General features: G+C 40.8%; 1 protein-coding gene across 1 annotated transcript in view; it reads right to left on the bottom strand.

Moving 5' to 3' along the window:
- Positions 1–21,508, bottom strand: part of stox2b (storkhead box 2b) — a 169,506-nt gene extending 147,998 nt beyond the window's left edge. Inside the window, exon 1 of the mRNA XM_073048090.1 lies at positions 21,487–21,508. Within this exon, the coding sequence (XP_072904191.1) occupies positions 21,487–21,493 (7 nt within the window). The 5' untranslated portion in view covers positions 21,494–21,508. The remainder of the gene's footprint in view (positions 1–21,486) is intronic.
- Between the last annotated feature and the right edge of the window lie 6,341 nt (positions 21,509–27,849).

Here is a 27,849-nt window from a genome sequence, read left to right as displayed (position 1 = left end):
GAATGCTTACATTACTGTGAGTGTTTAGGACCAGAGAGTACAGCCTCAGAAAAGAAGGCGTCCTTTTAGAACAGAGATGAGGAGGAATTTCTTGTGCCAGAGGATGGTGAATCTGTGGAATTCATTGCCACAGGTGGTTGTGGAGGCCAAGTTATTGCGTATATTTAAAGTGGAGGCTGATAGCTTCTTGATTCGTAAGGGCATCAAAGGTTAAAGGAGAAGACAGAAAAATGTTGTGAGAGAAAATAAATCAAATTGCAGAGTAGACTCCAAATGGCCAAAGTCTGCTCCTTTGTCTTGTGGTTTAATTGTCTAAATGAATTTTTAAACAATACACCAGAATGCGAAAAGAAGACAATTAGAGGAAAAATTGCTAAAACTTCAGCAAGTTGTAGTTGTGCCCTTCACCAGTAAGTCAGTTTTATTCAGTGGCGCCTGTGAAGTGCACTTTCCTGCTTCTCAATAGTCCAGGAAACACTGAAGAAAATTTGCAACGAGTTTCTTTAACAGCTGGTCAAAGTCAGCAAGCATTCAACACTTTAAAATTAGAGCCTGGATTAATTGTTGTTGAATAACATGCATGCTGACTGTATGGCAGCTGTTACTGTGACCAGCTGAAAATTTGCTTCATCCTTAGGCAGCTTGGGAGAGGAAGAACATCCACACTCTGAACGGTGTTGCTGATTAATAAACTGATGGTGAGCAAAGAAATTGACAGGAATGTCGTGCTCTGAGCTGAAAATCAGAGGATTTGTCTGGGAAACCTGTACGGCATCAAATCAATTACCTTTGCATGAGAAAGCATTTTGCTTTTCACGGCATAACGTTCCAGTCCTTGCAAAACAGCATCTGGCATAGAGTTGGAAGAAAAAAAATAAAACTGCCGATGCTGGAAATTTCAAATAAAAGCAGAAAATACTGCAAATATTCAGCAGGTCAGACATCAACTGTGGTGAAAGCAACAGAATTATATTTACAAAAGGGAATTGTTTTATAGTCAACGTGATGACTGGTTTTGGTAATGCCATGAGAAACATTAATATATGAACTGGGTGTAGCTGTAGGCCATTCACTTTTGTCTGCTCTAGTTCATTAGAGTGCCACACTAATTCTGCATTCCTACTTACACCCAGTAAATGTTACAATCTTCCTTATCAAGATTCCATCTTCGTTAAGAAGTAATAGAATTCCATCCACTTGTGGAACAGAGGGCGACAGGATGATGATCCTCTTAAAGAAACAAAAAATCTCATCTTTGTCTTAAACTTTAATCTTATTTTAAATACACTAAGGATGAGTATTAATTCTAAACTCTTCCACAAAGAGTCTCTACATGCACCCTGTCAAGTTTGCTTAAGATCTTAGATGGTGGATATAAGAACAAAGCTTTCTAGAATGTCCTCCATACTGGAAAATGCTATGCTTAAGAGATCATGCACAACCTGGGGCGAATCATATATCTTACTGACAAAAGATCAATAAGTCACATTTGAACAAGTAAGTAGTCCAGCCAATGAACATATGTAATCAATAAAAGAAGTATCTAGAGTAGCTGATCACAGCTTTGGTCCCCCTACTGAAAACATGACAATAGTAGCAATGGAATCATACCTTTACTGACATCTCTAGCTCTCCACTTGTCCTTGGGCCACCTGGGCAACAGCAATACCTGTGTCAGGCTGCTGTTATTGATCACAGTTCAGCATTCAACACCATCATTACTAATCAACAAGCTTCAAAACCTGGGTCTCTGTACCTCGCTCTGCAATTGGATCTTTGACTTTCTCATCAGACCACAATTAGTGCAGATCGAAAATTACACCTCCTCCTCGCTGACAATCAGCACTGCCACACCTCAATAACACACGCTTAGTCCACTGCTCTACTCTCTCTATACCTATGACCAAGTGGCGAGGCACAGCCTCTACACCATCTATAAACTTGCCGGTAACATAACTGTTGTTTGCAGAATCTCAGATGGTGAGGAGGAGTTATACAGGAGGGAGCTGGATCAACTGGATGAGTGTTATCATAACAGCAACTTTACACTGAACATCATAAAGACCAACATATTGAAGCAATTACAAAGAAGGCATGTCAGTGGCTCTATTTCATGAGGAGTTTGAGGAGATTAGGTACATCATCAAAGACTAGCAGATTTCTCCAGATATACTGTGAAGAGCGTTCTAATTGGTTGCAAGACCCTCTGGTGTGAAGGCTTCGACTGCACAGGATCATAAAAAGCTGCAGAAAGTTGAAAACTCAGCCAGCTCCATCAAGGGCACTAGCCTCCCCAGCACTGAGGACATCTTCAAAGGGTGATGCTTTAAAAAGGTACCATCAGAGAAGAGATAACAGGACCCTAAAGACAAACCCTCAATGTTTTAGGGACAACTTCTTCACCTCTCCTATCAGATTTCTAAATGGACATTGAACCAACCTATGAACACTAACTTATTATTTTACCTTTCTTTTTGCAGTACTCAATTAATTTAATATTATATTATTATATATTATATATTTCTTATTGTAATTTATTTTTTATGGATTACACTGTACTGCTGCCACAAAACAATAAATTTCACAACATATGTGAGGGATATGGAACCGATTCTGATGCCTAAGGAGATTCATGAGGTCAGATCCTGTGGTAAGAGGCTTGTCCTATCAAGAGAGTCTGAACAGGTTTGTTCTGTATTCTCAGCAGTTTAGAAGAATAAGGGATGACTTTATTAAGACATATAAAATATTAAGGGGCCATGACAAGGTGGATGACAAGATGTTTTCACTCGTGGGAGAGGGGACATGGTTTCAAGATTGGGAGCAGCCATTTAAAAGTGAAGTGCATAGTAATTTCTTTTCAGAAAGAGTGATGAATCTCTGCAAATCTCTACCCCAGAGGGATCTTAAAACTAGTTTTAAAATATCTAAGGAGGAAGTGGATAAACTCTGAAATTAAGCATTTTGGGGATCTGGTACAGAAGAAGAGTTGAGACCAGCATAGTTTAGCTATGATCATAGTGAAGGTAGGTGGGCTTGAGGTGCCTGGTGCCCCTCTCCTGATCTTTCAACAATCAGGGCTGTTAGCTATTAAGCTTTCAGGGGTGGGGCAAGGTTTGCTTGGACACAGAGTAAGAGATGCTTGCAGTGGGCTGCTGGGAGGAGTGGTGGCAGATACGACAGTGGTGTTTAAAAGAAGCTGTTAGGTAGGCACATGCATAAACGTTATCTTTATTTGTCACATGTACATCAAAACGTACAGTGAAGTGCATCGCTTACATCAATGACCAACACTGTAAAAGGATGTGCTGGAGGCAGCCCGTAAGTGGCACCAAAATGGGCATGCCTGCAACTTCTAACCCCGACCTCTCTGTCCTTGGACTGTGGAAGGAAACCAGAGCACCCGAGGAAACAGACACGATCATGAGGAGAACGTACAAACTCCTCACAGACTGTGGCAGGAATTCAACCCTGATCTTCCAATGGAGGGATATAGATTATGTGCAGGCTAAAGGGTGAAATATAATTTAGCATCATGCTGAAGAGCCTCCCCTGTGCCATACTGTTCTATGATCTATAAATAAGGAACAGCTGGAGGCCATTCAACCCCTTGAGCTTTGTTGGCTATCAAGAGATAAGGGCTGCTATGTGACCCATTTCCATATAGCAGGATTCCTACTTATTGTTTAAACCCTTGGTAATAAAATTTGAGTGAGCTTGTATTTAAAATGCAGCAGCATTTCCAATTTGGCATAGTACAAACCATTACTATCTCGTATGTGTAGAACTGATTCTTAATGCCATCACTGAAATGACTGGCTCTGTGCTGCTGGTTGAAGAGTAAATTTGGTCACTGGAGCAGGAAATTGCCCCTGGTTTTTAAACCCTGTCCTCTCCCAAATGGCTATCTTCTCAATCAATATCTGCTCAGCTGTGAGTGCACGGCTAGCTGGCCCAGCCGAGGTGCCAGCTGAAGAAGATTGTTGCTACTATGATGCCTATTCCACCATTCAATAACAATTATGATTATCTTTTATCTCAGCACAATTTTCTACTACTAACCCCTTATCCCATAATTCTTTGTTGATCAGATCTAGGCCTCATATGGAGCCAGTGATCATTAATGGAGAATGTGTGGAGCAGGTTAAGACCTACAAGTATCTGGGAGTACAGTTAGACGAGAGGCTAGACTGGACTGCCAACACAGATGCCTTGTGCAGGAAGGCACAGAGTTGACTGTACTTCCTTAGAAGGTTGGCGTCATTCAATGTCTGCAGTGAGATGCTGAAGATGTTCTATAGGTCAGTTGTGGAGAGCGCCCTCTTCTTTGTGGTGGCGTGTTGGGGAGGAAGCATTAAGAAGAGGGACGCCTCACGTCTTAATAAGCTGGTAAGGAAGGCGGGCTCTGTCGTGGGCAAAGTACTGGAGAGTTTAACATCGGTAGCTGAGCGAAGGGCGCTGAGTAGGCTACGGTCAATTATGGAAAACCCTGAACATCCTCTACATAGCACCATCCAGAGACAGAGAAGCAGTTTCAGCGACAGGCTGCTATCGATGCAATGCTCCTCAGACAGGATGAAGAGGTCAATACTCCCCAATGCCATTAGGCTTTACAATTCAACCGCCAGGAGTAAGATATGTTAAAGTGCCGGGGTTGATTGTATTTAAAGTATTTAAGTAAACTACTTAAGAACTTTTTAAAAGCTATTATTAATGCTTTTGGAGAGAGTGATTTAGATGCATATCATATTTTTACTGAGTTAAGTATTGTATGTAATTAGTTTTGCTACAACAAGTGTATGGGACATTGGAAAAAATGTTGAATTTCCCCATGGGGATGAATAAAGTATCTATCTATCTATCTAATGTGATTCAATCAAAGCCATAACCATGGAAATTAATTTGGTCACTGGTATTGCAAGAGCAAATTCATAGCAACGATTCATGATACTTCCATACTGATGCTAAGTTCTACTTATGCTAAGGCGGACTCAGCATCCAATGAGGAAGGCCAGACAGTGGAAGGATCCAAGAGAAGATGTCACAGTCCTCTGCTCAGTTTGCAGATTGATCAGCATCTGTAACCAGTTTGAGTGGCATCAGGGGCCAAGGTTACCCACACGAAGAGCGAAACAAGCTCTTCACCAACTGGCCCGACTGATCAGGTCCAATTACATGAAGGTGCTGGGGGTTGGGTTTGGAGGGGCTAAGGCATACAAGAATTGGCTGGAGCAGACTAGGAAGGTAAAACAAAAATTGGGACAGTGTGGAGAATGCTCCATATGGAAAACTGGGAAGAAACTGGTCAGCAGGTGTGAGGTGAGATGCTCCAGGCATTCGCTGGTGTGGCCCATCCCTAGCTTCGTCAGCTTGGGAATCACTCGAGCTGTCTTCAGGTTCATCTGGAGATCCAGGACGGAGTGGGTCATATGTGCACAAGTCCCTGAACAATAGGGATAAAAACTTACCCAACGTCACCCTCACCATGATGACCACCTCTGTGAGAGGGTGCATCAGGCTGAGCATGGAACTTAAATACATGGACACCAAGTACCACTATGTGCCGAGGTTCTATCTGTCCCCGGTGTTGCGAAGGATGGGTCTGGTCCTGTTGCCATGCAATGTTGCTGGATGGTGCTGCACTACCTGTCCTTCATTGAAGTTCTTCTGGACCGACACCTTTGACCATAATGCTACCAGGCAGTGGTCAGCACAGAATTTCCTGCAGACACTACAGGAGAAGGACTCAGTGGGGAGGTTTCCCAAGCAGACTGCCCAGGCAATCTCGCAGAATACGTCACCAACAGGCACCAAGACCTTGCTGGCTGGCAGTGAAAAGGGCCCTCCCAGTCAGATCCTTTTTGCACGCGCAGAACATCACCCCCACAGCACGCCACCTACGGGATGACTGTAGTGCGGAAGAGGACTGTGGGTTTATACAGAGAGTCTGGAGGAAGGTGAAAGGGCCCATGTCGCATTTCATCACAAACAGCTGGTGTGACAGACCTACGGGCTGTTCCCAGGGATACACATGGAGACAAATATCAAGAGCTGCTGGCAAATCATCAGCTTGTTGGACTATCAGCACATCGAGATGTACATGGAAGAGTGCTGCCGATTGGAATATGTGCTGAGGGACACACTGAAGCTTGGTGCAGCTACTGCAAGGGCTCATTGGGGAAGGACCACAGTGTCATGTTCTTCTCCCACTGAAGAGTGAGGGGCCACGTGGGGGGGGGGGGGGAAGGAACCTTTTAATTATTGTAGCACTTAGTATACCACCCCAGAGGGCCACCTGAGTGTCAGAAGTGCTATTAATGTGTATGAATGGAATAGAACAATATGGAAAGCATTGACCAGGTATATAAGGAATGAAAAGTCATTGTTGATTGTTAACTCATTTTCTAGTGCAGAAGAAGCAGTCAACATGCTCAAAACATGTTGCACTGTCTAATCTCAGACAGCATAAGATTGCATCCAACAATGCTGAGGTGTTTCCCATCTGAAGATCTGTCCAAAGGTCTTGATCTTGGACAGGACCTCCTTCCTATGCAGTGCAGTCTGGGATTTGAACAGGGCTTTATTACCGACACCACACACAAAATGCTGGTGGAACACAGCAGGCCAGGCAGCATCTATAGGGAGAAGCACTGTCGACGTTACGGGCCGAGACCCTTTGTTACCGACACCCTTATTTTCCAGGGCACTGATACTGAAAGAATCTTTATGCGTTGTGACTATCAACAGCCTATTTGATCTTCTTGGATTTGCTGCTCCAGTCAGTATCCAGCGATGCTTCATGTTGAGAGAGTTGACCTCAGACACTTGTGGATGGGATGTCCCACTCCCCAAAGAGAAACATGTGGTGTTCTTCCCTTCAGCATCCAAGAACCTACACAATTCCACCATCTTCAGTCCAAAAGAAAGAAGTCTACATCTTCTGTGATGTGCAACTAAAGCTACTGCTGCCGTTACGTACCTGAAGGCCACAGATGCGGATGGATATACTGAGATTGGATTCATCCTGGGTAAGGCAAAGCTTTCTCCCAAACCACATCTCACCATAGCATGGCTTGAAATTGGAGCTACTGTTCTAGCAGTTGAGATACCAGAGATGATAACTGAAGAGCTGGATACAGAACTGGCAGCAAGGTTGTGCTCAGTTATATATTTAACAAAACAAGGAGATTTTATGTTTATTATAATAGATTCTATTATGTATATAATAGGTTTCAACGTATCGGGCGATCAACTCAGAAGAGTCAATGGAACCACAGTGTGTTCCTGCTAATTTCAGTCTGTCTGATCATGCCACAAGAGGGCTCCAAGCTAATCAGCACAATATCTTCTCAAGGGTAACTGGTCCACCATTTCTTGGTGACCCCCAAAAGGAACATAGCAGGAGTCTTTCGACTTAGCTGATCCTGAGGTAGATGTAGAAATACGTTCTCAAGTGTCAACCAATATTTCTCATTTATCAACTTGGCTCCATGTTTTGAGCATTTTTCAAGCTGCAAGTTGCTTACCAGAGCAAATGCCGCCCTCTCACATATTGCTCATTCCTTAAAGGGAGTAGCCAAAGACAACCTTTGCACTGGTTGGCACATCTATAAGCAACTTCTCAGTGTAGAGTAATTGAATCAGGCAAGAGCACATCGTTCAGTGATATTCCTTTAAACTGTGCACTTAAATCAAAGACAACACATATTCGTTCAGGTTTCTACGTGTGCTAAACACCAACATTGGACAAATGCCAGTTTTTTTTTGTTGGGATCTAGTGGAGGAGCTTGCTCAGCATGATTGTTACAGAAGAGACTCCCCACGAACTCTACATAATGATCTTTCATTTCTGGTTTCCTTTTCAATGTGTGGCTGAGGGAGATGAGTTGACCAAGGGTTTGCTCACTGTTGTTTGGTAGGAGTCGTAATGGAGAGAAAAAATGCAAGAGAGCTACCCAACTGTTTGACTTGTCTTTGCTAAACTTTTTGTTCATTATTTGAAGGAAGACCTCATCTTCAATGGAAGGTGCCACCTTATAATTATCTTCCAAGTGACAGAAGAACAGCTTAGCTAAATCTGATTGAGCAGAGGGAAGTTCAAAGTTCAAAAATTCTAAGTAAATTTATTATCAAAGTACATTTATGCTACCATATACATCCATGAGATTCATTTTATACCTGAAACCCTCAGTTATCCACTGCTCTTGAATATTGTTTGGTAGTTTCTCCACTGTAGGAACCAAAAGAAATGGGGGAGATCTTAAATAGGTTTTTTGCGTCTGTATTTACTAAGAAAACTGGCATGGAGTCAATGGAAATAAGGCAAACAAGTAGTGAGGTTATGGAACCTATACAGATTGAAGAGGAGGAGGTGCTTGCTATCTTGAGGCAAATCAGAGTTGATAAATCCCCAGGACCTGACAGGGTATTCCCTTGGACCTTGAAAGAGACTAGTGTTGAAATTGCAGGGGCCCTGACAGATATATTTAAAATATCAGTATCTACGGTTGAGGTGCCCAATGATTGGAGGATAGCTCATGTTGTTCTGTTGTTTAAAAAAGGCTCTAAAAGTAATCTGGGAAATTATAGGCCGATAAGTTTGATGTCGGTAGTAGGTAAATTATTGGAAGGAATACTAAGAGATAGGATCTACAAGTATTTAGATAGACAGGGACATATTAAGGAGAGTCAACATGGTTTTGTGCGTGGTAGGTCACGTTTAACAAATCTATTAGAGTTTTTCGAGGAGGTTACCAGGAAAGTGGATGAAAGGAAGGCAGTGGATGTTATCTACATGGACTTCAGTAAGGCCTTTGACAAGATACCGCATGGGAGGTTAGTTAGGAAGATTCGGTCGCTAGGTATACATGGTGAGGTAGTAAATTGGATTAGACATTGGCTCAATGGAAGAAGCCAGAGAGTGGTAGTGGAGGATTGCTTCTCTGAGTGGAGGCCTGTGACTAGTGGTGTGCCACAGGGATCAGTGCTGGGTCCATTGTTATTTGTCATCTATATCAATGATCTGGATGATAATGTGGTAAATTAGATCAGCAAATTTGCTGATGATATAAAGATTGGAGGTGTAGTGGACAGTGAGGAAGGTTTTCAAAGCTTGCAGAGGGATTTGGTCCAGCTGGAAAAATGGGCTGAAAAATGGCGGATGGAGTTTAATACAGACAAGTCTGAGGTATTGCACTATGGAAGGAAAAACCAAGGTAGAACATACAAGGTAAATGGTAGGACACTGAGGAGTGCAGTAGAACAGAGGGATCTGGGAATACAGATACAAAATTCCCTAAAAATTGCATCACAGGTAGATAAGGTAGTAAAAAGAGCTTTTGGTACATTGGCCTTTATAAATCAAAGTACTGAATATAAGAGTTGGAATGTTATGGTGAGGTTGTATAAGGTATTGGCGAGGCTGAATTTGGAGTATTGTGTGCAGTTTTGGTCACCGAATTACAGGAAGGATATTAGTAAGGTTGAAAGAGTGCAGAAAAGGATGTTGCCAGGACTTGAGAAACTGAGTTACAGAGAAAGGTTGAATACATTAGGACTTTATTCCCTGGAGCGTAGAAGAATGATGGAGAATTGATAGAGGTATATAAAATTATGATGGATATAGATAGAGTGAATGCAAGTAGGCTTTTTCCACTGAGGCTAGGGGAGAAAAAAACCAGAGGACATGGGTTAAGGGTGAAGGGGGAAAAGTTTAAAGGGAACATTGGGGGTGCTTCTTCACACAGAGTGGTGGGAGTGTGGAATGAGCTGCCAGATGAAGTGGTAAATGCCGGCTCACTTTTAACATTTAAGAAAAACTTGGACAGGTACATGGATGAGAGGGGTATGGAGGGATATGGTCTAGGTGCAGGTCAGTGGGACTAGGCAGAAAAATGGTTCGGCACAGCCAAGACGTGCCAAAAGGCCTGTTTCTGTTCTGAATTGTTCTATGGTTTTATGCTTTTGTGTAGGGTTTATTCCTCTTGCTGTGTCCAAGAATCTCAGCCCTAGTATGCAACCCTCATTTTTCTGTGACTTGAAGTTCTGACAACAGATCTGCAAGCTCCCGTAACTTCTGCAGTTCTTTTGGTGAGAGCTTTGGAAAATTATTGAGTCTACTGAAGAGAGGTTGGCTTTTGTCTACTCTCTGCCACTGCACTTATAATCTGTATATGGATTACTAATGTGAACTGCCCTAACCCTTCTTGCACGTTGTGTGTTTTTTTGCTGCTGTAGTCCTTGACTGTCTATACCTGGAGTAAGTGAAAGAGACGTTGGTTCTGTGGTGTGGACAGCATCTCCTTATAAAGATGTAGCACTGTCTTTTTTATAGCCAAAATGTGTTTGGACATATTCTACAGTAAGATGCATTGGCTGTTGTGATGGCAAAGCAGGACTGGTTCTGGTTGTAGATTCACACCTGTCTAAGTTATCTGATGCTTCTCCTTTGACGAGGCAGCCTCAGCTTCACAGTCTTCTTTGAGCACACTAATGTAGCATCCACAGAGGTTCTGTCCATGTCTATAAGTGTTTTCTTCATTTGCATCTCAATTCAGCAATGTCAGCAAGACCAAGGAGCTTATTAATCCCTCTCCTTCTCTACCCTAACACCTCTCCCTCACCAATCTCCATTCCCATTCCCCCCTCACCATATCTCCTTACCTGCCCATCACCTCCGAATGGTGCTCCTCCCCCTTTCCTTTCTTCCATGGCCTTCTGTCCTCCCCTATCAGATTCTCCCTCCTCCAGCCCTTTACCTCTTTCACCAATTGATTTCCCAGCTCTTTACTTCACCCCAACCCCTTCCCATTTCACTTATCACCTACTACCTTGTATTTCTTCATCCCCTCCCCCCCACTTTCTTGCTCTGACTTTTCACTATTTTTTTCTCCAGTTCTGATGAAGGGTTTCGGCCTGCAACATTGACTATACTCCTGTCCATAGATGCTGCTTGGCCTGCTGAGTTCCTCCAGCATTTTGTGTGTGTTGCTCAGATTCCCAGCATCAGTAGATTTTCTTTAGTTTGTAGCTGATCATTTACTTCAGGAGGAGGAAAATGGAGGTCCACCTACCTGTCCTCCTGCAGGGTTCAGAGCTGGAGAGGGTCAGCAACTTTAAATTCTTTGGTGTTATTATTGACTGATCGCATCACGGTCTGCAATGGAAATACCAATGTCCATGAATGGAAAATCCTTCAAAAATAGTGGATATGGTTCAGTCCAGCACGAGTCAAGTCCGCCCCACCATCGAGTACATCTACACGGAGCGCTGTTGCGGGAAAGTGGCATCCATCATCAAGGACCTCCACCATCCAGGCTGTGCATTCTTCTCGCTGCTGCCATCAGGAAGGTGGTACAGGAACTTTCAGGGCCCAGCCACCAGGCTCAGGAACAGTTATTACCACTCAACCATCAGATGGGATGGCATCACTCAACCTGACAGCCCCATTACTGAACTGTTCCCGCAACCTATGGACTCACTTTCAAGAACACTTCATCTCATGTTTTTGATATTTATTGCTTATTTATTATTTGTTCTTCTTTTGTATTTGCACAGTTTGTTGTCTTAATGCATATCGGTTGTTTGTTCTTCCTGTTGGGTGTGGCCTTTCATTTATTCTATTGGGTTTCCTGGATTGACTGTGTATACCCACAAGAAAATGAATGCCAGGGTTGTATATGTTGACATATATGTATTTTGATAATAAATTTACTTTGAACTTTGTGCTTAGCATATGCTACTCTCTTTCTTGACATTTCAGCTTTGGGACAAGCTCATCCTGCAGCTATGCTAATTGTAATTTTGTTTGAACATCGTGAAGATGCCATATATGGGCCACTTACTGACCTTGGCCATTGGCATTGCTCAGATTAAAAGCTGACATTATTGTCCTCAGTGCTCAGATGCATTTGCAGACCGGGATGGTACCTTTGAAGCCGAGCTATCTTATCACTCTACTGGCCTTACTGCTCATCTGTACACAGCTATGCAGCGAGCTAAACTCTTTCTTAAAAATCTCCCAAGACTGAACCTTTCTTCAGGGTTTTTAATGAGATCTCTTTACTATGAAACTGCAGAGTTAAGTAAAATACATATTAAATTCATTACAAAATTGCACGCACTTGAATATACTAATACCATCAACTTCTCATAACTGGTGTTAACCAAAGTAACGCACATACACAAAACTCCATAACTATGTAGTGTAACAAGAATAAACTCGTGGTGCAATAATAAATGTAAACATAATACTTCCATCAAAATATATCTACTAAATGTTTACTAATATTACCAAAAACTTAAGACTCATAGATTTTGCTGTTTCAAGGGCAAATGAAGAGTGGATGGAAATGCGTGTCTTTCCACCATGCTTCCAATTGAATCAAAACTAATCCATGCTGGAAATGATATAAAAAACTGCTTATGTATAGGAAGTGATGTTGATACAAAATGAACTGCGCCTCTGGAAGCTAGAACATTAATTCTGCATTGCATTCCCACACTGACCATTTTGAATTTGGCCTCTTACACTGTTCTAACGAAGACCATATTAAGCTCAAAGAATGGCATTTTATCTTCTGTCTGGGCATCCTCTCAAATCTCAACTGTTAATTCAACAATTTCAGTTAACCAGTTAACCAGACTTTCCAGTTTATATCAGAATGGGCCATTTCAAATGGAAAGTCATTAAATTGTAGGGTTATATTTGTTTCTCTCTCCATAGATGCTGCCTGACCTGCTGAATATTTCTGCCATTCTATTTCCATTTACAGCAAGTGCTGCGTTCTATCGCCAACACCAACACAGTGTGCCTCATTCAGTCTCTCTTGGCTTCCATCCTATTACAGACACTCTCCTTGTTATTTTCACTCCTCCCCCATCCCTGTATCAGAATCGATTTTCAGCTTCTCCTAGAACTTATGACCAGTAGTTATTCTGAAGTGTCAACTGTTTCTCTCTTCACAGATGCTGCCTGCCCTGCTGAGTATCTCTAGTACTATTCTTTCCATTTCAGCATTTGGAGAGTACGCAGTGTCCTTCAAGACCCTCTATGACACAGCCACCTACTTCTGCTGGGGAGGGGAAGGGTGGGGGGTGATGGATGTGGAGGGGGAGACAAAGGTTCTATTCAAAAAACACCCAGTGGAAATAGTGAAAACCTGGGTCCCTCTGAATCCTACCTCCTGACTAATTCTTAACTCTAGTTACTCTCCTGAGAACCATTTCCCTAAACATTTATATGGACCAGGTCTGGGAAAATCTCCCATCTTTTCCTTAACATCCACCTATCTAAATCCATAATAAATAGTCTTCGGTTTGTAATAACAACAAATTGTACTTGCATAGAGTTAAAGACTACAGTAATCCGATTAAAGCATACAACCAAATGTGTCGAGGAAAACACATAAACAACTCAAAAATGGCTTATCAGGGAATTTAGAGCTTAACTTGTTAGGTTTCAATACCACTAACTGTCAGAAAAAGAATTTGGAAATATTTACCAACATTTGGAAATATGTTAGTAGAAAATAGCTTCCTGTTGCTGAGCACTTGAACCTTTTTAAAACTGAAAATCATATAACATTCTGCAATTAACCACTTATTACACAGAGCACCTGCTCTAGAGAAGCAGACTGACAGAACATTTGGTAAACAGGTTCGAAAAGGATTAGCAGCAAAGCAAACAAACAAGTGAAATGGGCCAAACATTACCCTTGTAGTGCTAATCTGGACTGGGCCGATTAAGATTGCCTGGAAGGAATGAGAATTTGCTCCAAATATGCCTGTAAATCAGATGATAGTTCTTAGCATTTGGAGTGATTAATTTCTGTTGGTGAGCTGTTGAATTAATATCATAGCCTGATTTCTTTAACAAGAGGGAGAGGGGAGGCCAATAATTCAACCATTTGGAACTTCCGTCTTATCAGTCTCAGGCTTTCGAATATGTTTCATTATCTATAGTTCCTTATGCAGACCTGAACAATCAGTTAAAGATAAGACCACCACAGTAACGTGTAGCACCAGAATATTACAGTTCCAAGTGTCAAGAGTTTGGAGTCCAATCCTGATGTGGTCTGTAAGGAGTTTATACGTTTTCCCTATGAGCACATGGATTTCCTCCAGGTGTTCTGATTTCCTCCCATGGTCCAAAGACATAATGGGCAGTAGGTTAATGGGTTATTGCACATTGTCCTGTGATTAGGCTAGTGTTAAATAGATGGGTTGCTGGGTGGCACAGTTCTCTAAATAAATATATTGGTTAATTCCTTAAACAACAAATACACATAAAATATGCATTCAGTGGCCACTTTATTAGGTATAACTGTATGCTATTACAAATATTTAATCAGCCAATCATGTGGCAGCAACTCAATGCATAAAAGCATGCAGACACGGTGAAGACGTTCGGTTATTGTTCAGACCAAACATCAGAATGGGGGACAAAATATGAACAGTGACTTTGACCGTGGAGTGATTGTTGGTGCCAGACAGGGTGGTTTGAGCATCTTAGAAATTGCTTACCTCCTGGGAATTTCATGCAGAACAGTGTCTAGAGTTGACAGAGAATGGTGCAAAAAACAAAAAAACATCCAGTGAGCAGTAGTTCTGTGGGCGAAAATGCCTTGATAATGAGAAAGGTCAGAGGAGAACGGCCAGACAGGTTCAAGCTGACAGGAAGGCGGCAGCAACTCAGATAACCGCACATTACAATGTGGTGTGCAGAAGAGCATCTCTGAATACACAAAATAAGAAAGCCTGAAGTGGCTACAACAGTAAAAGGCCATGAAGATACACTCAGTGGCCACTTCATTAGATACAGGAGGTATACTGGCCATGCACAGGGATGTCTTCCACCTACTGATTCAAAGATGTTTTCTTAAACAGTGCTTTCCTTTCAAGAAATTATTAATTTTGTGATCTGTAAGTACTTTTGAGTTCATGTCATCAGACTCGAGGAATAAACAAATGATTTCCAATGCTACATCACAGGAAAGACCATTTTATGGATATTGAGTTGCATATCAATGGGCAGGCCAATGGTATTGATTGAAAATTATTCTAATAAGTAATGGCAAGCGTAGCATCCTCTAGAACTGTACAATAATATTTATCAACATTCAGAAAGGCATTTCCATTATAGAAGAAGAAACTTTAAGCCAGCTTAATATATATAAACATTACAAGCATCATAATTCCCAGACATAAAGCATAATAAACCTGCATTTTTATGTCACATTGTGGAACGTTTCAAAGTGGCGCTGAATAAAGGGTGCAGCAACTTATTGTGTATAGTATCAAAGAGTAAATTACATGGGACTTGACTGAATAGTAGAATGGTCCCTATCTAAATGTGGCACAGTGAGGCAGCTAGTAGGGCTGCTACCTCACCTTCAGCAACCCAGCTTCAATTCTGACGTTTGGTTCCATCTGTACGGAGCTTCACTTTCTCTCTTGTGAGTGTGGGGGTTTTCTCTGGTTGTGCCAGTTGGTAGGTTAATTGGCACAAGTATAGATGGCAAAAGAATTGGGATGAAATCGATGGGCGTATGAGAGAAAGTAGGTTTCAGGGAATTAGGTGGGGGTTGGCATTACTCTTACAGCTGGCACAGACACTGGAAAAATAAAAGTAAATATTTGCAAATATTTATGGGGTTGCTAAATGAGCTGAGAAAGCAGCAGTGTGAAAGTTCTGGCTGGGCTGAAGTAGCATTTAATTTGGAAGTAAGTATCTTTGATTTGTACTGATGTGCTACATGGTACATGGCTGCAGACTGAGAGCTCACAGACTGGATTACACTGAATAACTTTTTACTGGCCAACATGTTCACAGTGGAACACACAACCTTTTTATGCCATATATTTTTATGATTCTTTAAGGTTCAAGAATCAAGTTTATCACATGTATATTTAAAACATACAGTGAAGTGTGTTGTTTGTGTTAACAACCGACACACCTGAGGGTGTGCTGGGGGCAGCCTGCGAGGGTTGGCACACATTCCGGCGTCAACGCAGCATACCCACGGTACTCAGCAGAACAAGACAGAACACAGCAAAGTAGAGCATGACAAACAACAAACCAGCAGCAACAGCTCAGCCACTCACTCATGCACATACACAGTTCTATAGCCCAGGACCGGCAGTCTTCTTCGTTCCAGCATCCAGTGGACTCAGATTCTTTAACTTCCCCTCCCATTCTTACTTATTCTTGTGTGGTGGAGGGAATTAAACTCCCCTCTGACAGTGCTGCAACTGCAGCATCGGCATTACCTCAATACCCACTTCACCAGTAGTTTCATTAGAAGGGCGGCAATGGGTTAAGAGAGCAGTGATTACACTGTCTCAAGTGCAATTCGTGTCAGGCAGTGGATGTTGCTGTTGCCAGTGGCAGCCAGACTCCAAAAGATGAATAAGTGAAATAAAAAGCACTATCGAAAAATTAACTGAGACATATCTGTCATCCTCCGTGTAGGATTATCCAAGGGTAAATGAAGCCTGTGAGATCCACAGTCTATCAGGCTCCTGTCAGCAAAACTTCAAACCTCCTGCAGTTGGAAAAGTCAACCTCATGGCTGATGGCTCATCAGGGAGCAGACTTTACACACATCAGAAGAGCATAGGCATATTGATGGATTTAAATTTCCCAGTTAAAAGAATGTTCATAGGCAGAGATTTTGCATTTTGTTGAAGAGAAGAACATTCATATTATCTTTATTAAGTATGCTGAAGTGCGTGCTTCTATTAGATATACTCTGCTTCTAGCCCAAAATTTCATAGATACTTTGCACTATAAAATGCCTCTATGTATTCTGTTGTTTTCTGTAAGTAACTGTGATCCAGAAGGCAGCTACCATTTTATTCAGGGCAGTAGTTAAAAAGAATTTTTTGGCAGTGGCATACAACTAGTAGTTGTATTGTAATTGAACTTAGTGTGATCATTTATTCTATCTTGTTTCATCATAGTGCTTTAACAGAACACTTAAAAATTCTCCCATATATTTTAAACCATGTTTCAAGCTAACAATTATAATAATATTTCATTTATTAATGACTGATTCATTATATAATTCATTTAGTTAAATTATAGGTAGTGCTAGTTTGATTATTCAATGAAATGAAAGAATTAGAGCAGGTGTATGTAAGAATGATAGCAACATCAGTTACTATAGAAAACATAATGCATGGTTCTTACATGGAATGCATGGAATGCATGGAAATTAGTTTACAGACAGTTCTCAGGGACAGAAAATTTGTGGATAAGATGATGAGAGGCATTGATCATGTGAATAGTCAGAGGCTTTTTCCCAGGGCTGAAATGGTTGCCACAAGAGGACACAGGTTTAAGGTGCTGAGGAGTAGGTACAGAGGAGATGTCAGGAGTAAATTTTTTACTCAGAGAGTGGTGAGTGTGTGGAATGGGCTGCCGGCAACGGTGGTGGAGGCGGATACGATAGGGTCTTTTAAGAGACTTTTAAATAGGTACATGGAGCTTAGAAAAATAGAGGGCTATAGGTAAGCCTAGAAATTTCTAAGGTAGGGACATGTTCGGCACAACATTTTGGGCCAAAGGGCCTGTATTGTGCTGTAGGTTTTCTACGTTTCTATGTTTTGTAACCTGGGGACTGCCTGTGCAAGACTCTAAATGGAACAGACTGGGAGGACATTGAAAGGATACAGTCATTCAGAATTTTGGAGCATAGTTTCACAATGAGGAATTATCTGATTAAGATGGATGAGTAGAAATCTAAACTCCCAAAAGGTTATGAAATTTGGAATTCTCAGCTTTTGGGAGCTGTGGTAACATAAATATATTCAAGGTGAAGATGAGTAGACATTTGAACTATAAGGGTGCCTAGAGGAATGGGGAAAGAATTGGGAAGTGTTATTGCCCTCATTATTCTTGAAGATGGACCAGCTCAAGCATCAGTTCGTCGACTCTTGCTCCTATTTCTTAAAGAAGATCTTGAATCTGAACCTCTTTAGGCTGTGCAATATGAGAACTATGGAAAAATTTGTATAATACATATCAATCTTGCCAATGTTAAAAGTCATGTTTTTATGTACCTATTGAATTATAAACCGTTATTTGCATTTTACACAATTTTTTACAGCAAAGAAATAGTAAGAAACTACATAGTGAGTGTTATTTCAGAGTATAGTGAGAAGTTGCTTAGGAAACTGAAAGGTCTGAAGGTAGTCTGAAAGTCACCTGGATCAGATGATGTACACCCCAGAGTTCTGAAAGAGATGGCTGAAGAGATTGTGGAGGCATTAGTAATGATCTTTCAAAAATCACTAGAATCTGGAATGGTTCCAGAAGACTGGAAAATTATCAATGTCACTCCACTCTTCAAGAAGGGAGAGAGGCAGAAGAAAGGAAATAATCAGTCAGTTATCCAGACATCAGTGACTGGGAAGATGTTGGAGTTAATTGTTAAGGATGTGGTTATGGGGTACTTGGAGGCACATGATAAAATAGGCCAAGTCAGCATGGTTTCCACAACCAATGATGTCAGTTTAAGGAATCTTTACCTTGTTATTTCATGTTCTCATTACTCGTTGCTATTTATTTATATTTGCATTTTCACAGTTTGTTTTCTTCTGGTTGATCTTTCACCGATCCTGTTATAGTTACTATTTCATAGATTTGCTGAGTATGTTCAGAGAAAAATAAATCTCAGGGTAGTAATGATTGCAGGAATGAAAGGCTTATTGTATGAAAAACGATTGATGGCTCTGGGTCTTTACTCACTGGAATTCAGAAGAATGGAGGGGGGGAGGGAAATCACATTGAAACCTATCAAATGTTGAATGAATGTGTAGAGTGGATGTGAAAAGGTTGTCTCCTGTGGTGGGAGAGTCTAGGACCAGAGGGCACAGCCTCAGAATAGAAGGACGTCCATTTGGAATGGAGATGAGGAGGAACTTCTTTAGCCAGAGTGTGTTGAATCTGTGGAATTCATTGCCACAGGAGGCTGTGGGGGCCAGATCATTGGGTGTACTTAAGGCAGGGTTTGTCAGGTACATGACTGGTGAGGGTGTGAAAGGTTACAGGGAGAAAATAGAAGAATGGAATTGAGAGGGAAATGGATCAGCCATAATGAAAAGGCGGAGCAGACTCGATGGACAGAATGACCTACTTCTGCTCCTACGTCTTATGGTCTCACAACATGTATTTATTTATTAAAACAATTAACATCCATAAATAATCTTTGAAAAGTCACTGGTTAATAAAGTATGAATTTTGGATTTCTTCAAATTACAGACGCTTTTTATGATTTTTTCCACAGGTGACCTGATGACCTCTGGAAGCTAAATATTTTGCAGAACAGTGCATTATTAGCAGATTTCTTCTTTTTGCACTCCTGGGAACAAACGGTTCCAAATAATCAGCACATGGAGGTGAAGTCTTTCTTGTAACACAATATTGAGACTGATGTAGAGCTGGTGTTTTATTATTCAGTCATTACAATATCATCTAACATATAAAGGAAGATTTAGTCACACATGGTTATTTCTTTTGGCAGCATGTAACCCATTCTACAATGAAGGTACTGTCTTAATAATTATGCTGCAATAATATTATGCAGTATTGATTCTTGTAATTCACTCGACTGCTTCTTATTTTCTTTACAGTAAGATTTTGACTGTGTGTTACAATGAGAAAACAAAATTGTTGTTTTAACTGCATCCTTGTACCTCCACATCTCGCATAGGTTCAGGATGTTTAGCACATAACATTATCTTGTTAAGGGGGTTGAAGATTTCACCAGGAACAATTACACAGCATACTTCCACTTACATCATCTCCATCAAGGAGACTGCTTAGCTGTTTGGTAGCTAGACCTTGGACTAATTTCTTACATAGATCGACTCATTAGGGTATTCTGAGTGCTACTTAGAGATATCACTAATCATTATCTGTGAGAAGCCTGAAGACAACTTTAAACTTTACAGTACATTTGCTCAGACTGCTGTTCCAACATTCACCCATGAAATTATGATATAATTTCGTTCACCTTTCAGAAGCTTTCCAGCTCTTTAGAGAATGGTGAGCTTTAATAAGGTCTGTGACAAACATAATTTCTGAACAACTAACTACACTTCTGCTCTGTTGTGACAGCTTATGCGTAGTAGTTCAAGGCAGAGTATTATGTAGCCATTTCACAGAGTTCTGAGCCAATTCTCCTTATGGGGACTTCTGACCCCTGGGTTCATATTTCTATGCAGGGTCAAATTTGTCCACTTCCTGCTATTATTTTCAAATCTGACTCAAAAAGTCGTACTGCTTTAGGAGAAATAAAATCCACACTCTGATCTATGACACTACTAATGAACTAGCAATACAATACCAACTCTGTAAAGAGATGAGGAGGGCTATGGGTTTGAAAATGAACCTAGAATGTAAAGGAGAGGTGCAGCAAAGGAAGGCGCAGCCAAAACATACACAAGGCATTTGGAAGATAACAGAAATGTTTAGCCAGAAGTTATTTGTTATTTTTGTGCAGCATACTGTTGAAATATTTTTCAAATTAAATTCAAATGAATTGTTTAGTTTGGCTAACTAGATAATACTCACCAGAATGACTTCAGCAAGTAAAAAGAACTTTGATATTAAGTGTCATTGGAACTCTCTTCAATGTAGGCAGATGGAAAATATAAATCATTACTGGGTTCATACTGTACACTACCCCGTGCACTTGCAGGGATTTGAACTCAAAGTCAACATGAATTGGAGAATTTGAGCAGCAGTACCAAATTTTACCATCAGTCTCAATCGATGTTCTCTTTAGTCAGTCTTTCTTTCTGTGTGTTTTTCATTGATTCTATTATATTTCTTAGTTCTACTATGAATGCCTACAAAAAATTGAATTTCAGTGTAGTGTGTGGTGACATAAGTGTACTTTGATAATATCTCTACTTTGAATTTCAAGTGCATCTCCACTGTATATTCAGAAAGAAACATAAATTATTCTTTACTTCATTAGGAGTTTGAGATTTGGTATGTCACCAAAAACACTCGCAAATTTCTACAGATATACCACGGATATATACTTACTGCAATTCATGTTTTTCTCTCTATCATTATGTATTGCATTGTATTGCTGCCGCAAAGTTAACAAATTTCACAACATATGCCAGTGATGTTAAACCTGTTTCTGATTCACCTGTAAAAATGTTAGTTGCTTTTCAATTTTCAATTATAATCATTAACTTATGAATTTAATCTGGTATGTGATATTAATTTACTTCTAAGAGGATAAAAGTAGCTTTCCTCCTCAATTTATTGGCACGTTTAGTTAAATACAAAAATCATCATTCTCACACATTTAGGTACATTTCCATTTCAAGCCAATGCCCACTTCAGTGTTGCCACCATTTACCTAACAGTCAACCAATAGACTCTTCTCTCTAACACGAGAAGATTAACATCATGCACATGCACTCCAATAACAAGGAATTTGAGATAATAGGCTTACACTTTACCAAACATTCTTGAGAGACTGTGACTGAAATATCCCTGCAATCCAGGACAAGCCCACCAACCCCAGTGGGAAGTTGGTCCAAATCTGGCAACATCAACTTGAAGAAAACGCAAGGAAAATTCAAGGAGAATGGAAGTGTTACTCCTGCAGTGCCAAGATTCAAACAATGTTCAGATTAGCCAGCATTACATTTAATCTGTAGAACCATAAATCCATCTGAGATGACAGCACAGGCTGGAACTATTAGTCCCAACCTGTTTATTAAGCTTGAGCTCATTCCACTTTCCAATTATTCTTTAAGCCTCGTCTTTAAATACGCATTAGACCGAGATTGACAAGAAAGAGAAGCAGGAGGTGGCAACGAGGTTCCTCCTGTTCAGTAAGATTTCAGATGATTCCATCCTCCAGATCTACTTTCCCTTCCTTTGCTTCCACAAACGCTTATCGATGTCAGTAAGCTAATCATTGATTGCGCATGCAGAATCCCCTGGGATCTAGAAATTCCTCGTCATCTTGGTTCTAAATTACTGAAGCATGTTACAATGCTTGACTGCAGTTCAAAATGTAGTTCCACTGGATTGCCCTCCCAGTGCTGAAAACAAATGGTATCATGTGAACCAGCTTTTGAGCCACATGTTTTTAATGTCCATTTCTCAGCATTTATACATAATCTATTCATTAAGTGCATACTTCAATTCTTTCCAAAATATTCTGGCAGGCCCAGTAATTAAATACCAGGTCCACGTCTCTTACAAATAAAAGCTGGCCTTCTGACGTTGATAGGAGAAGATTGGGCAAGAGAAAATAATTGATTTTCAGAGTGAATATATTTACAGTATGATAGAACAAATGAATCTAGTCACTTATCAGCTCAAGTCAGATCTCTCAGGCCTTGCTGAATGTGGATGTGGACAGGCAATTTTTTTTAACACATGACAGAGAGGACCTCACATTCCTCATGCACCTCACTTCAATCTGCTAGTTAGCTGTCTAATTTTTCCTGTGTACTATCCATATTTTCCCAAAGTTCCCTTGTTAATTTGTACTGGAAGGAAACAAAGAATTAGGCCCAAATGGTATATTGCATGTCAAAAGCTGTTCATGCTGCAATTAAGAAACAATTAATATTTCTTGCCAAAGTCTTTGCAGTTTCAACTTTGGCCATTTTTCTACAGCTTAAAGGCGTCAAGGCTCAGCAAATAATCAGTTCTGATAAAGGATCACAAATCAGAAACATTGGGATGGCACGGTAGCATAGTGATTAGCACAACCCTTTACAGCAGCCTGGGGCAAATTCCCACCACTGTCTGTAAGCAGTTTGTACGTTCTTACCATAACAGGTTTCCTTTGGGTGCTCAGGTTTCCATCCACATTCCAAAGACGTATGGTTAGGGTTAATGTTAGCAAGCCGTGGGCATTCTATGTTGGTGTCAGTAGCATAGCAACACTTGCGAATTGCCCAACACAATCCTCAATGAACTGATTTGATGCAAACGATGCATTTAAATGTAGGTTTCGATGCACATGTGACAAATATCTGAATCAGGTTTAATTTCACTGGCATTTGTCATGAAATTTGTTGCCTTTGCGGCAGTGGTATAATGCGATACATAGTATAGAAAAAATGTGAATTACAGTAGGTATATTACAGTGGATAGTTAAATAAGTAGTACAAAAAAGCAGTGAGTTAGTTTTCATGGGTTCCATGTCCATTCAGAAATCGGATGGCAGAGCTAATCTTTTAGAATAGTTTCTCGTTCCATAAACTCTGCCTAACTTGCTGGGTGTTTCCAGCATCTTCTGCTTTTGTTCCAGTAATTAATCATAAATAAAAACAAAATGCTGGCAGAACTCAGCAGGCCAGACAGCATCTATGGGAGGAGGTAGTGACGACGTTTCGGGCCGAAACCCTTCATCAGGAGGGTTTCATTATCAATTAATCATAAATGTTTGATGATCTCTCCTAGGGAGACTTCGTTGTGTAAATGCAAGTAGTTGTTACGTAGATACTTCCTAAATGTTGTACAAGTACCTGCCTCTATCTCCACTCACTGAGTGGGGGGTCCAAATTCCAATCAAACCCCAGGTTTTCCCTCTGTTCCCTTCTAAACCCTTCACCCTTATCCTAAGCCTATTCCTCTAGTTTTAGATACCCTCTGCTATGGGGATATGCTTCCTATTATCCACACTATCCACACTCATATAATTTTGTATTAAGTACATCTAAGCCTCCTCCACCTCAAAGAAGTAAAACACAGCCTCTTCATGTTTCCTGATAACTGGAGTGCTCCAATTCAGACAACATGCTGTGGACCTGCTCTGCATCTTCTCCTGTGTAAACACATCCTTCCCATAATATGGTCCCACCAATGGTTTACAAATGAGTACTCCCCTGCTCCAATGTTTTATGCCTTGGCTAATAAAAGACAAGTATCTCACATGCCTTCTTCAAAACCTTATCTACCTGCGTTGCCACCTTCCAGGATCCTTTGACTGGCACAGTGAGGTCCCTCTGTTCCTCAATATTCCCCAAGGACCTCCCATTCATAACCCATGACTCACCCTTATTAGCCATCCAAGAGTGCGTCATCTCAAATTTATTGGGGTTAAATTCAATCTGTCATTTTTCTGCCAATGTCAATGTGTTTCTAAATACCAAAACATTTTATCCCATTGGATTAGGCTAGAAATTTGGGTAGCACTAGTAGGAAGACAGACTGATAACCAGTCCTTCACCTGAAACGTTTTTGTTGTTTGTTTTTCCACAGATGCTGTCTGACCCGCACTTTCCATTTTTACTTCATATTTCCAGCATCAGCTATTTTATAATTTTCAAATAGACTGCAATCTGATCTAAAAACTGGACTGAAACCAAGTTGCTTGAGGGAGAGAGTTGCATGGTTCAGAAATGAAAAGTGTTGAAAGCTCCGAGACAATAGGGTAAATTTTCTACTGTACGTAAAGCTACAAAAACAAATAAAGTGTCACTGGTATCAGCTGAGAGGTTTGTAAAGTAATTTTTCTTCACTTTTGCACACAGAGTGACATGCTTTGTAAAACTTGTTTTACATTTCAGCCCCTGCCCCTTCCATCATAATAGAACAAAATACTGATAAATCCTGCTGGAAGCTAAAGCTCAGTGTGGCATCTAAGCTGCCGTGTGCTAAATCCTTCCATAATGTTGAAAGTACACAGAGTGTCCTTAATCTGATATTGATTAAAACCCTGGCAAGTATTCAAGTAATCAGAACTTTGTTCTTCAGGCATCAGTCAGATAACATACAATATTCTTTTATACAGCATATCAAGGAAATAACAATATTTTGTACAACCAAATGGGTATGTGAAACTGCAGACTAGTGTGCAAAATGCTGGAAAGATGCTGAAAACACAGTGTGCCTGCTCAAGTTCAAGTTTATTATCATTCTATGGTATACATGTATACAGCCTTCCTCCAGACCAAGGTGCACAACACAGTATATATAAATTCACGCACAATACGGAAAGTAACATTATCATAGATAAATTAACAAGTAATAGGGTACACTTACAACACAAGTTAAAAAGTAAACAGTATAACACAACTGGCACTTCATACATAGTGAGACCAGGGGGGTGGCAGGGGGCTGAGGGAGGTCATCCTCACAGTCCTTGTCCTAATACTATAGTACCTCCATTTCTGATGGTAGGGAGGGTCAAAGAGATTGTTGGACAGATGGGAGCAATCACTGACAATGCTAAGAGCCATGCGTACTCAACGCTCTGGATAAACGTCTCTGATTGATGGAAGAGAGAAACTGAAGATCCTCTCAGGATTTCTCACAAACCTCTGCCAGGTTTTGTGGTCAGATGTCTTGCAATTCCCGTATAAATATACTTAATTAAATGGAATATAAATATAAATATTTATTACATTGCTGTTTACAAAGTAATGTTTATATTTTCCGTCCATATTGCCATGTAATCCCATTTTTCAGATAGATGGAAGACAGAGAAAGAAGAATTACAGACCACATTTGGAGTCTTGTGTAGCTTTGGACAGCCTGTTATTAACCTAGTAAGAGTGAAAAGATGGCGTCTAGGCTCAGGGGCTTGGTTTAGAAGAACGACACAGAGACTAGGATTTTATTTCCTGGAATGTAGGAGATTGAGGAGTGACATTAGACATAAGACAAGGTGAAAGTACATAGTGTTTCTCCCAGGAAGAAGGTGCTAAAAACAAGAGAGCAAAGGTTTAAATTAGAGGAAAGAGATTTTAAAGAGATGGAGCAGCTTCTTCACATAGAGAGTGGTGCATATTTGGAATGAGCTGCCCGAGGTCGAGGCGGGCACATCAAGAATTCTTAAAACGCATCTTGATAAGTACATGGGCAGGAGAGGTTTAGAAGTCTATGAGCCAAGTGCAGGTAGCAGCTGGCATGGATGAGTTGGGCTGAAGGGCTCTATGAACAGATAGCCTGTGGTATAAGGGGAAATGCTAGAATCTGTTATTAAGTAACTGGCAACAGAGCACTCAGATTAGGTTAAGCAGAGTCATCATGAATTTATGAACAGGGAACTATGTTTGCCGAATAGGAAGTATAGCTGTCAGTAGATATAACAGCACCTGTGCGAAGCAAAAGTTGTAAGTAGACAATTTTGCATTGAGACTGTGGTACTGCAGAGAGGGAAGAGGAAATAATGCCAGTGTATAGCAGCAAGAAAGAGGAGATGGACAGACGGAAGTAGGAGAGGATGACAAGCAGATGGGACGAGGTAGCTGAAGGAGAGGGAGGTGGTAGGAGTTGATCAAAGGGAGAAGAAAACCAGATGGATGGGATGAGTGTGTGTGGGAGGAGGACTCGTGGCTGTGAGTTGACTGAAATTATAAAACTTAATTATAATACCATTGGATCTTAAGCTACCAAAGCAGAATATGAGATGTCGTTCTTCCAATTTGGTTTTGGTGTGTCCATAGATTGGAAAGGCCCAAGGGCAACAGGTTGGTGGAGTGGAAAGGATTGAAACATCTTTCTGAGAAAGGTAGTCCAAGATGCCTGCAGCCTTGCAGCAGCCAGCAAATCCATCCCACGGACCATGGGAACTCTTATTCCCATGTATGGGTTGTACTCAAGTCAGGGGTTTGTAAAGGTTGATAAATTTGATATCCCTTTTGAAAGACAGCGGTGAAAGACAGTGATTTCCTTCAGAAATTTCCTTCAAAACAACAACTCACACCATGTTAATATTTTGGATGAATTACCCACTTCACCCTCCTGATGAAAGTTTTTCCTTCCAAAGATGCTGCCTCACAAGTCAACTATTATTAACCTTTTCTGCTTTTATTTCCTATTTCTAGCATTGGCAGCTGTTTTTATGTATTCACATCGGATCTATGAAGTGCGACTTGCACAGGCTTTGTAGAATTTACAGTACATTCACTTTATTATGTATTTTGATTTAGTAAGATAAATTGATATTTAGATTTATGTCCATTACATAGTTATAATTTGTCTAATTTTTAAATAGAGTGGTTTCTGGTTAATTGGGCCATCAATAGACAATAGACAAAAGGTGCAGGAGTAGGCCATTCGGCCCTTCAAGCCAGCACCACCATTCACTGTGATCATGGCTTACCAATCACAATCAGTACCCCGTTCCTGCTTTCTCCCCATATCCCTTGACTCCGCTATCTTTAAGAGCTCTATCTAAATCTTTCTTGAAAGCATCCAGAGAATTGGCCTCCGCTGCCTTCTGAGGCAGAGCATTCCACAGATCCACAACTCTCTGGGTGAGAAAGTTTTTCCTCAACTCTGTTCTAAATGGCCTACCCCTTATTCTTAAACTGTGGCCTCTGGCTCTGGACTCCCCCAACATCGGGAATATGTTTCCTGCCTCTAGCGTGTCCAATCCCTTAATAATCTTATATGTTTCAATCAGATCCCCTCTCATCCTTCTAAATTCCAGTGTATACAAGCCCAGTCACTCCAATCTTTCAATATATGACAGTCCCGCCATCCCGGGAATTAACCTTGTGAACCTACACCGCACTCTCTCAATAGCAAGAATGTCCTTCTTCAAATTTGGAGACCACAACTGCACACAATACTCCAGGTGTGGTCTCACCAGGGCCCTGTACAACTGCAGAAGGACCTCTTTGCTCCTATACTCAACTCCCCTTGTTATGAAGGCCAACATACCATTAGCTTTCTTCACTGCCTGCTGTATCTGCATGCTTACTTTCAGTGACTGATGGACAAGGACACCTAGATCTCATTGTACTTCCCCTTTTCCTAACTTGACACCATTCAGATAGTAATCTGCCTTCCTGTTCTTGCCACCAAAGTAGATAACCTCACATTTATCCACATTAAACTGCATCTGC

Source organism: Hemitrygon akajei, chromosome 6, assembly GCF_048418815.1.
Source record: "Hemitrygon akajei chromosome 6, sHemAka1.3, whole genome shotgun sequence".
NCBI lineage: Eukaryota > Metazoa > Chordata > Chondrichthyes > Myliobatiformes > Dasyatidae > Hemitrygon > Hemitrygon akajei.
This window is presented reverse-complemented; position numbering and strand designations above follow the sequence as displayed.